We start from the raw sequence: 12,108 nt of genomic DNA on the forward strand, positions 1-12,108 counted from the left end.
GCGGAGGTAGCTTGTAACCCAGAGCCTTACAGCACTATTGGTGAGTTACCTTATCAGGATGAGGTAGGCCATGCCTGGCCTGCAGTCTCTATGTAGAGGTCCGATCATCTCCAGCGAATGGGAGATATGCATTTACAATACTGTGTCGTCAGCAGGCATGAACCAGAACACTGGAACATCAGTCAAGATGTCTCGAAAGCATGATCGTCTTCTCCGCGGCTTTGAGTATGGAGGTTGATAACAGATCTTGGTAAGAGTGGTTCGTTCCAATGCCTGAGATAAGCTAGGCTTGGCACAAATTGATAAGGTTCCTTAGCTTCAAGTAACGGATCTGATTTCCGTTTCTATGTACAGAAGACAGAGTGAGAGCTGGACAGGCTAGGATGAAATTCAGTCTATTGCGCTGTCTGGGTCACTACTCCCGCCGTTTCCCAGTCTATAGTTCGTCCTTGATTGATACAGCAGGTCGTCCGCTGTCTTTATGCAGATCTATTCCAGATTTCTTGCGCCATTTCTCCCATACTGCATGAAACTCCTTCTCCATTCCGCTTTCCATTTGGTCTGGTAATACAACGACGTATTCGACATAAAGCTTGCCGAATTCGTCCACATCATGATCGTGTTCGTGTACATGGCCTTCCTGCCACGTCGGCATTCCTTCTTTGGGAACGGACTCGACTTGGCCTGGCTGTATGACCTCTCCACGTTTCCTCGACAGGTGGACAATGTGACCATCCAGATGCGTGAGGTTACGCGACCAGTCGCCCATCCAAGCCTCTCGTAAGCTCAGCACTTCTTTCCAGTATAGATCTTGATCTTTCCGACGGAAGAACGTGCCGTCGGTCCTGTGCTCGTCATTCTCAGCCAGCTGAGGCTCGGATTCGCTCAGGTATACATTCAGATTACCCGCGACATAGTCTGGATGCTCATCGGCTTCATTCTCAAATACGAGCTTGCTTCCCTTGGGCATGCCCTTTTCGACAGATGCTGTTAGCGAGACCTGCCGCCTAACGACTTTTGCACCGCCGCACGTCTTGCATTTGTGCTTGATGCTCTTTCCCTGGCCTCCACATTGGTCGCATTGCATCTGGACTTGTTGGAAGATGCCTGGCGCAAGCATGTGTTTCTGCACAATAGCACCTCGTCCACCACATTTCGAACATGTTTCGACCTGCCCATCGGCAGACCCAGAACCTTCGCAATCATCACAGATGCCTTGCTTTTCTAGGGTAAAGTCGGTATCACCACCGGTGTAGAAGTGCGACAGAGGTACGGTCAGCCGCACGTCCATGTCGTTGCCTCGTCGTACACCACCACCTCCTCCGGCATGGCCGCCGCCTCCAAAGAACCTCGAGAAGAGGTCGAAGGGGTCGTGGCCCTGTTGTCGTCCACCACCGTTCTTGTGCTGCGCCAGACCGTCATGACCGTACTGATCATAGACCTTTCTCGTAGTAGAATCGGAAAGGGCTTCGTATGCTTCGGCAACTTCGAGGAACTTCTTCTCATCGCCGCCAGACTTGTCTGGGTGATATTTTTTCGAGAGTGTCCGATAAGCTTTCTTGAGGTCTCGGTCGTCGCATGACCTGTCAACGCCCAGGATTTTGTAGAAGTCTTCTGGTGCTGCGATTGCGAGTGCCAGGAATGCGACGAAGGGCACCAGATATTGCAGTAGAGGGAGTACCAACATGGTGGCCACTCGAATGGAAGGTCGTCGCTTTCGAAGATCAGTCTAAATGTGATAACTCCCACATCGCCCGAGATTCCAGTGGCAGCAATGAAGGAGCGACTTTGGTCAGGCAGAAAGAGACGAAATTGAGGAGTGCGATGCAGGCTATCCTTTGCAGGGGAAGAACACATGTTCACAAATCTAATGGCAGACAGGTCATAGGTACGGTGGAGGACTCGGCCAAAAAACGCGGCCAAAATCTACAAAAAGGAGCGCTTTTGTTCCAAGTCCTATCTAACCTCACCTCACTTCACTTCTGCCTCTCACATGTAGCTCATCACAGACGTCACAGCATGCTTCAATGGGCATTACTATCCACTGGGTGTAGCACTGTATAAAATCATGCCGGGCTCACCTGGGTGACTGCCTCCGACGAAGTGCAGCATTGAAGCTACTGTCTGCTATTCACAATCCAGCCATGCGGGGGCTTTTTACAAGGACGGTATAAACAGGATGGAGTGCAGACAAACCAGTGCGGAAGATCAAGTGAGTCACTGATGATGCACTGACAACGATGCACTACTCGCCGTGCAAAGTAGAGGTAACGCTGGCTTGTTGCTGCACACTTCATATCCTATCACGTGACCTGCTTCTATTCCTCTCTTTCCTCACCACTACTAGCTAAATGACACCATGATCCGCTTTTGGGTAAGAATCCGTAAGTTGCAGCCTCGACCAATCCTACGCACCTTTCTCTGATCGCTTTCGGTTGAACAGTTGCCTTGCAAGTCGTCACGATGATCGTCTTGCTCTTTCTCTACCTCACCCTCCGCGCCTTCGCGCAGATCCCACCCGGCGATCATACAATCGGTACAGCTAACCCTACCTTCTCTGTCCTCGACTGCTCCGCCCGCGATGTCCTGACCAGCCAACTCGCGTCTTGCCTCGTGTCTCAAGATGCAGCCAAGCCCAACTATCCAGAGGACTGCCAGACTCTGGTGTGGATTCAAGGTCTTCTGACTACTTGCACTTCTGGTCCGGCCGCCACTGCCACCGCTGCTGCAGACCGTGAGGAAGTCGAGGAGGACTTCATGGGAGAGGCGGAATCCGAGACCACGCTTTCTACTTCCTCCGCCGCTCCGAAACTGCCGCTGAGATCCTACCTCCTGTCTATCTCGAGCCAACTACAACTACTCAGGACGAGCCAACCACCACTGCCGATAGCTTCGATCCTCACCTCGCGACTGGTGTCACTCCGTTTCCTGGCTATCCTCTACCAACTTGTGCTGGTATGTAGTGACCAACACCTACACACGTGCGCACATTGCTGACCTTCCTTCAGACATCGACACTTGCGAGATTCACTTCTGGTGGCGCGGCCTACCGTGGGCTGCAGACTTCGGCATCTGTGGCATGTGCAAGTGGCTCGAAGGACACCAATTTGCAGGTAAGCATCTCTAATACTCTGCATCACGTATGCATTTCTGACCCCGATCCAGGCTTGCCATACAACATCTTTCCCGACATGCTAAAGAAGGAAATCTGCGCCAAGTGGCAACCTCCAAACGACTACGATGGCTGTTTCTCGGGCTGGAGAAAGAATGGCGACCCGTTCCAACCTCCCCCGACTCCAGCTACGGTGCCGGTCTTCAAGAACTTTCAGTGAAACGCCGCGCCTGACTTGTTTTCTGGACGATTGGGTGAACATACGGGATGGCAGCCTAGGGAGGACTCTGTGGATATCAACAGAAACAGACTCTAGGTCATCGCATTGCATACGAAGATTACTGGACCACAGTGAAGGATGATCATAATACACGCGGGGTGCACTGCACCAATTTGAAATCCTTCCAACCTGATGATCCTTTTGTACAGGTTCTCCCATCACAGCTGTTCGTGAATACCCTCGCTATCTTTTTGGGCCTCATCGAACAGACCCTGCTTCGCTCTCGCCCACACACCATCGGGGCCATCTAGCGCCTCCTGCGCATCCAGGTTACCCTTATACTCCCCAATTATACTGATACAGCGCCGCATATACGCCACCACAACCGCGACCTTCTCCCAGTCCACCTGTTCCTCGCCTTTGAACAGATTTCTCCAGATCGCCGCACCTAGCGTCGCATCACCTTTGACCAGCCCCTCATCATATGCCGCAATACACCCACGCCACTGCATGAACAAGTCCTTCAGATAACGATTCCTGATTCCTCTCGCCTCAATCGTATGCAGCAACACCATCTTATCCTCCGCATTCTGACTGAAATGCTCAATCAAGTAGCGCTGATACATCTGCAGCAGTGAATATTTCTCCATCGTCCGGAAATGCACCAGTAGAATGTAGAAGTGGATATATGTGACCTGGCTCCACGTGCTGAATGTCGGCAGCAGACCGAGTTGCTCGTGCCAGAAAACGCTGCCGACATTCGTGCTGCTCTCGTCCGGAACGCCGATGTCCTCGCCTTGTGCAGTCTTCGGCGGGCCGCGGCCAGAGACGATCTGGGTACGTTGGTCGTCAGGAATGGTGTAGGGCGCCTGGGCGGCGCAGGAGCGGAAGAACCGTTCGGTCGCGCCGTAGACGAGGTAGGTGTCCGTGGCGGACCCGGTCACGCGTCGGACTGTCTCGGCGATCTTGATCATGCGCGGCGAGGAGGAGAGGTTGCTGCGGATGGCGGACTGCATCTGTGTTGGTGTGGGGTCGCCAGGGGATGGTTGCGGCGGTGGTGGGTGTGAGGATGCTGAGGCGGGAGATTGATGGGCTTCCTGCTGTCTCCATGATGTATGTGACGAGAAGGTGCGCAGACTATTCTTTGGTGGTCGAGAGATCGCGTTCGATGGTACGCGAGCTGCTTGTGATGTTGCTCGATATGCCTGCAGGCATTCTCTGCATATTGCTGCGCCCTTCATGTTGGTGTCGGCTTCGTGACTCCTAGCTTGGTATGAAACAGGAAAACCAGCTGATATACAGCAGCTTTCGAATCTCAATCAGTGATGAAATGCAGTGATGAGTGCATGTGCATTTTTTGGCTAGCTCATGGCAGTTGGAGAAGCTTTTCTGCGAAATCGACCTATTAGAATATGCTCAACACCCAACATCCGAGCCTTCACAGAGCATTGATGATCAGGCGCACTTAGCACGGAAGCGTCAGTGTGCCGCTAGCATCGCGACTCCTACGGCTTGTCCCTCATCGATCTTCACCCATTGATTTCTACGTATTTGATACGTGCTGGTGGTGATGAAAGGATCCTACCAGTATCTCCGCCAATCTCCTACAAGATCGCGCTATCTCGCTGGAAGCTTAGGGCAGGTCCGAGTCGCGATCTATTTCTGGAGAATGATTACCACTTCGCATGAGATGCTCATCCTCTCGCTCCTTCTATACAGAAGCCTTCGTGATTTCGCGGATTCGTGAGCTTACAAGTGCCAATGCTGAAACTTTGCCAACGATTACAGGCAACGAGCTCCCTCCATTGGCCAGGGCTGAAGCCGGGCTCCTGAACGGCGACTAAAATTCTTGTCTGACACATCCAAGTCAGGGCCTCTTGCTGCGTCCTTCCATTGCCTTGCGAGCGCTGAGAGCACTCATGCATTATACGTGCAGGCCCAAGTCTCGGGCAACACCAATGCTACGAATCCCGCCCACTCGCTCGTCAGACATGGCTTTTGGCCCGGAAGCCCAGCGTCTCGCAGCCATCGGCCCCAAAGAATATGCGACGGCCAAGACCGTCTTAGTGCTGACGACCTGAAAGTTCGCGAAGGATGTCGGGGTCCCTAAAGGACATCCAGCATATGCGGGATCATATACGCTCAGGTATTGCGCTCTCTTCACTGAGTCCGTCCGTCCGCCTCTCTGTGTTGTTGTTTCTGTCCATTTCCTTTCTCGTACCACCGTCAACATGTTGTACTCCGTCGCTCTTTTTGCTCTGGTCAGCACAGCCGTCGCTGCACCCAAGCCGCAAATGACCGAGGAACTGCGAAATATGGCTGGAGGGGCAGTTGCGCAACAGGTCATCGAGAAGGAGTTGTCAATCGAGGGCGTGATGGAATTTCAGCTGGCGAACTTCATACAGAATCTCCAAGTCGACTACTTCAAGCAGGGCATGGAGCAGTCCAAGAACTGGCCCAATAAGCCAGTCGCCGGTATTAAGCCAGCAGACGAGGTTAAGAGGATCTGGGCTCAAGAAGAAGCATACGTCGAGACCTTTGCCGAGACACTCAAGAACAACAAAGCCAAAGTGGCAGAGCCTTGCCAGTACAAATTCCCCTTCAAGGACGAGAAGTCATTCTTCGCTCTTGCCAGCATTGTTGGGGACATATCATATGGTCAATTGATCAACCTCGAGAACAGACTCGCCAAGACAGACCCCGAAGTCATTCCTCACATCTCACGCATCATACCAGTCAAGGCGAAGGCAGATGCATATTTCCGTATGTATGCTGGAGAAGTGCCGAACCCTCAAGCATATGCTACCACGCTGCCCTTGGAAATGGCGTAAGTCCGTTTCCCTTCGTTCACGGCATACACTGACATCGACAAGCTACAACTTGGCCCTTGATTATGTTGTGCCAGGAAGTTGCAAGAATCCCATTGACTTCTTCGCAAAGCTACGAATTTATCCAGATATGAGCATTAAAGGCACGAGCGATGCAACTTCAGCGACCCCAAATTCGCCTGGTGCCATTAACTTCGGAGTCGTACAGAAGGACATGCTGCCACAGGGTACTGACTCCAAGAAGCTGTACATGGCTTGGATTAATGAGGATAAGCCGGTCAAGGTAGATTGCTCGTGACTGAAGTGAGGTTCTGAGCTAACCAAGTGCAGTACACACCTGTCACCCCCAAGGACGGCCAGTATCCAGCAGATCTACCAGAGGGCATGTTTGGAATGGCTTATGCGGTCTTGACGGACCAGAACCAGGCAAAGACTGCTTTGGATCTGGTCAAGCACACACTTGCCGGGCCGTACCCTCTGCCGCTTGGGCCAGGAAAATACGATAAATGAACGGTGTCTGGCAGGTCCTGATCAAGTTAAGCGTATGAGAGGTGTATGATAATGTCAATCAATTACTTTACATTTGGCCACCCCTTTGGAGGTGTTGCTGCTCCTATTTCTTCACTGGCAGGACAGAGCAAAACGTCGCGAACTGCAACATCACAGCTGAGAAAGGTGAACATTGACGAGGTTCTCGCCAAAGTCCACGGCATGAGGGCCTCCTGGAAGCACCTTGCTCTGTTCTAATCTAATATCAAGATACGCCGGCTTGGAAATCATGACAGTCCAAATTAAGTTGACATCTCGATTGCAGCCGGACAGATGTGTGCTTATGCGGAGACGAGTCATCTGAAGATCTCAACCTGCGTTCCTTCCGCAGTAGAGCACTGTTGATGCCACCTTCCCAACTTGGACCAGCAGCGATCTGTCAGATGTGTCCCACAATACCTGGGTAGTATCTGCAGCTATATCGCCTGGTTCCATATCCCAGTCATGTTGAAAACGACTGCAGGTCCTTGTGTGACGTTCCACGACAAGTATCATCTTAATCCGCCCGCACCACAATTGCTCCCTGGCTTGGAAAGCAGCATACCATCATATCACTTCTCGACTGCCAGTGGTCCGCCAATCTGGCACGTCGTCATGCTAGCATAGCATGCAATTGCCATCGCTCTGCTGGCCAAACCAATTCTGTTGAGCACTAAACGGAAATCCCTCTGTGCTCTGGGATGTTGAGCTTATGTGGAGATACTGTGACACTTGAGCAGAATCAAGCACTCTCGCACGCGGCTATCTGCCAGGGGCCGACGGCAATCATCGGGCTGTACAGCACACTGATACGTCCGCGAAATGTGTATCGGACGACATCATCTTGCTTCCTGAGCACGATCATAGCCCACATACAGTGTCGAGGCCATCCAGAGATTGCACCGAGGAGCACACCAGAGCATCGCAGGCATGTCGTTCTTTCGATAACGCAATCAGTTGTCGCTGAAACCACGATTGCAGTCAAGGTCAATGGATTGTCAAATTGGACCGGGTTGCCCGCAGGAGACAAGCTGCCTCTCATGTACCTGGCCACAGTCTACGTTCCAAGTTGCTTGCCACCTTGGCATATCAGATCAGCCTCTGCTGGATCCAAAGGTCCTTCGGCAAGAAGGAAATGAGCCCAGTTCCACTGTTACGCCATGCCGTCTACCCATCCCGCGCGGAAGTTGATGTGTCAGAGCATGCCTTATGCCTGCCAGCGTATCAAGCACTGCACATGTCCGCCATCAGAGCCGGCAAAGTTTTCCTTGCCACGATGACCAGGACACACAGCAATAATAACTCCAGCATGGCACCTGGCTACTCAACTTGACCTCAGTCTCTCCTTCGAACGCCTAGCTACTCAACCTGTGCCTCACTCTCGTTACAATGCTGTGGAAAGTTGCGTCCGTGCTGCTCGCCTCCTCGATCGTTGTTCGCACAGACTACGTGGCTGCTCAAGGTGACGAGGAGGTTCAAGGATCCAACGAGATCGGGCAACAAGGTATGTTTGCAGCCGACCTTCAGAGCAAAACTGACCATTCACCAAGCCATGGAATCCCAGAGCGCACCGTCTCTTCCACCATACGTGACAAACGCGTTCCCAGTGCCGAGCGGCGTCCTATCAGTGACCAGATGCACAGTCGATAGCACTCCGACCTTTTGCTGGTTGTCTGCTGGATCGACGCTGAACAGTCCCGAAGCTTCTGGTGGCTCTTCGGTGTCCTGGTCAAACGTGCCCTCCTTTCCCAACACAACCTCGAGCACGACTGTGGATGCAGGCGATGCCACGACGTATCTTCTCAACGATGGCTCCACGTCAACCGTGGGCGTTGCGCCGTCGACTACATCAGGTGATGACCTCACGACAACTGTTGTCGTCGAACATGGGTCTACAGCAACCTACCTGCCGAGTACCGAGGTGGATGCAGGGAACAGCAGCATATCTACAGCAACTGCTTCAACAGACGCCACAGGTACTGATGCTGTGTCAGCCTCGGGATGGAATACAACCTCATGTGGCGGCTATGGCTGCTTTGCTTGGCCTCACGGGATTGGCACCGGCACGGGCACTGGCACTGGAGGGGCATCTCCTATTCCCTCTGGTTGGTCTACTTCTAATAACTTCAACACCACCGTTACCAGTATCCGAGCGACTTCGACTATCACGAGCAGAATCACGTTGACCGATACAAGCTGTTGCAACGGCAGCACCACTGCCGATGCCGACAATACTTCGAGCGTGCCATTCCAGAACAGCACTATCACCGCCACGCTTACCGCCACTGTCAGTCCTATCCCCAGCTCGTCGACAACGATCAATGATACACAGACATACACGTCTGCCAGCAACACCAGCATGACTGCGTCCTCGTGCTGGACCTCTACCAATGGCAATTGGTCATCGATTTCTGGCTGCAGCATGACTGGCTCCCCAACAGGCTGGGTCGACTGGAATAATACCGTGTTGCCGAGCGGAGGCGGCAGCCCATGGTCTAATACAAGCGTCTCCGCTATTGACAGCTCGACATATGGCACAGGCACTGGAGGGAGTCAGTCCAGCACGACCGGAAGTGTGTCGTGGCCGAACTCAACTGCAGTCAACGGGTCAGACAGCACCGCCTCATCGACCGCCAGCGGCGGCGAAGTGTCCGAGAGCAGCAGCAGTATGACTTCCACTTTCACAGCTACAACCAGCAACGCCACCAGTGCTGGAACCATGACCATTACCAAGACTGTTTCTATTAGCACGTCTGGCTCCCCAGCTCCAAGCATCAACGGAAGCCTGCCGATTCCTGATACGACCTGCACCTCTTCCGTCACGGTGACTATCTTCCCCAACTTTACGATTCCTCATGGTCCCGGCATCACTGGTCCCTCCACTTCCAGTGCTTGGTCGTCCTGGTCGAACAGCACCGACGTCAACGGTGGCCAAGGGACAGGAACTTCCTCGTCGACCGGTGCCGCGGCATCTTCGGCTTCGGGCGGCTGGTCTGGCGGCACTGGGACCGGCACAGGCTCCTACTCGTCAGCCACCAGTAGCGACTTCTCTTTCAACAACACACTCACTTCTGTTCCCAACACTGCCGGCACCGCAAGCTACACCAACAACAGTAGCAGCACTGCCAGCTCCACATTCGCAACCTCTGAGTCTGATACAACCTTCGACGCCACAGGCGGCAGCTCCAGCACGTCCTACCCCTCAGCTTCCGGCTCGCCCTGGCTGGACGTCAACGGCACTGCCCCATGGGCTACCGCAACAGGCACCGGCTCACTTCCGACATTCACTACAGACGGCATAGCGCAGTGCTACCAGTTCGTCAACCCCGTGAACGGGGATGTGACAGGTGAGTCGTGTCGGAATATTATCCCAACTACCTTCGAAACTTCCCGCATTCAAAACCCAGATCCTTCGGCTACGCTCACTGGCGACGACTCACAGGGAGGAGGAGATGATGCTGCCTCTACTCCTACAGTCGCTGCTCGGGACGAGGGTGAAGGCATGGTTCGGGAAGTGGTTCGCCGTGGCATGCGGCTGGTGGGTGGGAATGGTGAGGCTGGGTACGGTGTTGCTGGGAGAGAGGGGGTTGTTGGTGGGGTCTATGCTCGAGGACGTACTCATTGAGAGATCATATGAGTGGGGCAAGAAGTGGTGGCATGGGGGTTGACGCTGGCATGGTAGAGGGCAGCCGTCAGTGGACCGAGTAGCTCTTTCCGGTGCTGACAATCTTGTCGCCGGCTTCAGTGAGGTGTGATGGTCGTGTCTAGACGAAATGAGGAGATAAGAATCTATTCAAGCCCGCAGTGATTGGCCTGGGACCCTGCATCTGTGTAGACTATACTCTGGTCCCCCAAGAGATCTCTGCTTGCTGCGCGCCGCGTCTTTCTGGGACGTATCATAGTGTCCGGTGTCGTCCGTGGTCTCTGTTTGGCAAAGTCATAGTTTGATCTCCTGAATAGTTCGCGCTTCGCTCCCATGTGAACCGCTCTGAGCCATACCTGCCACCACACCATACCTCGACGCATCGAGTGTCTCTGCCAATGCATGGATTTGAAGCAAGCCATGGTCTCTGCGCACCTAGTATCCTACGCGTCCCAACCTGCATTCCCTGCAAATGAGTCGCGTAGGATCTTCTTTGTCCGTCTTGATGATATATCTGGCTGTGCTCGAATTAGCCTCATGCCTCGACCACTCCCCGCAGTGGCTGCACTGCGCTTTGAACTCCGGCCTGGCTGACGGAAGTCTGCTGTTATTTCCTGTTGGAGCAAAGCGGTAGCACGTTGAGCAGAGTTTGCCGCCGCCCAAGCGAGCGCTCAAATACTGGATATGGCGCGTAGCGCGGAATCTTGCGCCGTGTTGACACCAATCGCAATGATGGTTGGGGTCAATGGCCATGGTGGTTTCCATCTGCTGTGGTATTGCTGGAGAGGGGTCCTTCTAGGGCCCTGCGGATGTCTCGATGGGTACCTCGGGTGCTTCTGGTGTGAGAGAAAGAGATACGGTCACAGTGCCGGTAGCAATATTGTCTGCACCAGGCGTGACCGGTGCAGAACTGAGGATAGAGGAGTCGCCGGGACTGCCATCTTCGTCATCGTCGATGGCCGCTGTTGTGACTTTGGCTTTGTATCGATCCATGAAGTCTGAGAGTGTGGCATCTCCTCCAGCAATGATAATAGGCTGTGGCTCTGTCTCTTTGCCGAGGAAGGTGCCTTGGAATCGGAAGTCGTCGTCTCCTTTGCCAGGTTTCTTGAGTGCTGAATTTCACATCAGCGTCAGTCTTTTTTTTTGCTGTCAAGAGGTTGGGCGGGATCAATAGGTAGTTGCGACTTGAATAGAAGCTTCACTTGTGACCGCAGCTGCCTGCCCCAGCCTCTCAGATTCTTCACAGAATCACAAGAAACGAAAGAGCATAGTAGGGAAAGACTTACTCGTCAAATAATCCATCTTCCCGTCCATGACACCCGCAGCTACCAAATCAATATCAGTCGCCTTGTCATCCAACACTCCCGCGATCCGTCGAATCTCCTTGTTCACGCTGCCCTGAGCCCACTCGATGAATGCCTGCACACCTCGCAAGTCCTCGAACGGTACCATCTCCCCTGCGACTTCGACATCTGGTCTGCGATCCTCTTCGTCGGGTGTCATCTGAGGGAAAAGAGCGCCATTCTCTGTCAACGCCAAGCGTACATCCTGGACTGTCGCGACGGTGTCGTTGTGGATGTTTGTCGCATTTTGAGCAGTCGACTCAGCGAGCAGACGAAGATACCGTGCCGCGAGATCTGTCAGTGTATCGAGGACCGCAGGTCGGGCAGCATTGAAGCCTGCTGCTCGCAAGATCTGAAGGACTGCGGGCTGGAGAAGAGCCTGGTTGAAAGAAGCCGAAGTCATTATAATTGCGTCTCAGAGATACCGTCTGAGA

The 12,108-nt window shown here is 53.4% G+C and overlaps 6 protein-coding genes across 6 annotated transcripts; 3 read left to right on the top strand and 3 right to left on the bottom strand.

Moving 5' to 3' along the window:
• Positions 1-436: 436 nt before the first annotated feature.
• On the bottom strand, positions 437-1,687 carry AB675_2666 (DnaJ-related protein spj1; the record flags this gene model as incomplete). The annotated part of the gene is made up of 1 exon (XM_018142657.1): positions 437-1,687. One exon carries the CDS (start codon positions 1,685-1,687, stop codon positions 437-439), a length of 1,251 nt encoding a protein of 416 aa, XP_018005155.1.
• A 776-nt stretch (positions 1,688-2,463) lies between these two features.
• AB675_2667 (uncharacterized protein) lies at positions 2,464-3,332 on the top strand (the record flags this gene model as incomplete). The annotated part of the gene is made up of 3 exons (XM_018142658.1): positions 2,464-2,959; positions 3,009-3,113; positions 3,166-3,332. 3 exons carry the CDS (start codon positions 2,464-2,466, stop codon positions 3,330-3,332), a joined length of 768 nt encoding a protein of 255 aa, XP_018005258.1.
• Positions 3,333-3,550: 218 nt separating this feature from the next.
• Positions 3,551-4,573, bottom strand: AB675_2668 (Protein CBP3, mitochondrial; the record flags this gene model as incomplete). The annotated part of the gene is made up of 1 exon (XM_018142659.1): positions 3,551-4,573. One exon carries the CDS (start codon positions 4,571-4,573, stop codon positions 3,551-3,553), a length of 1,023 nt encoding a protein of 340 aa, XP_018005320.1.
• A 990-nt stretch (positions 4,574-5,563) lies between these two features.
• AB675_2669 (uncharacterized protein) lies at positions 5,564-6,670 on the top strand (the record flags this gene model as incomplete). Its single annotated transcript, XM_018142660.1, has 3 exons — positions 5,564-6,159; positions 6,206-6,443; positions 6,491-6,670. The coding sequence occupies 3 exons, from the start codon at positions 5,564-5,566 to the stop codon at positions 6,668-6,670; spliced, it is 1,014 nt and encodes a 337-aa protein (XP_018004825.1).
• Positions 6,671-8,077: 1,407 nt separating this feature from the next.
• Positions 8,078-10,313, top strand: AB675_2670 (uncharacterized protein; the record flags this gene model as incomplete). Its single annotated transcript, XM_018142662.1, has 2 exons — positions 8,078-8,192; positions 8,239-10,313. The coding sequence occupies 2 exons, from the start codon at positions 8,078-8,080 to the stop codon at positions 10,311-10,313; spliced, it is 2,190 nt and encodes a 729-aa protein (XP_018005338.1).
• An 813-nt stretch (positions 10,314-11,126) lies between these two features.
• On the bottom strand, positions 11,127-12,077 carry AB675_2671 (uncharacterized protein; the record flags this gene model as incomplete). The annotated part of the gene is made up of 2 exons (XM_018142663.1): positions 11,127-11,443; positions 11,618-12,077. 2 exons carry the CDS (start codon positions 12,075-12,077, stop codon positions 11,127-11,129), a joined length of 777 nt encoding a protein of 258 aa, XP_018005064.1.
• Between the last annotated feature and the right edge of the window lie 31 nt (positions 12,078-12,108).

Source organism: Cyphellophora attinorum, assembly GCF_001299255.1.
Source record: "Cyphellophora attinorum strain CBS 131958 chromosome Unknown Contig2, whole genome shotgun sequence".
Taxonomy (NCBI): domain Eukaryota; kingdom Fungi; phylum Ascomycota; class Eurotiomycetes; order Chaetothyriales; family Cyphellophoraceae; genus Cyphellophora; species Cyphellophora attinorum.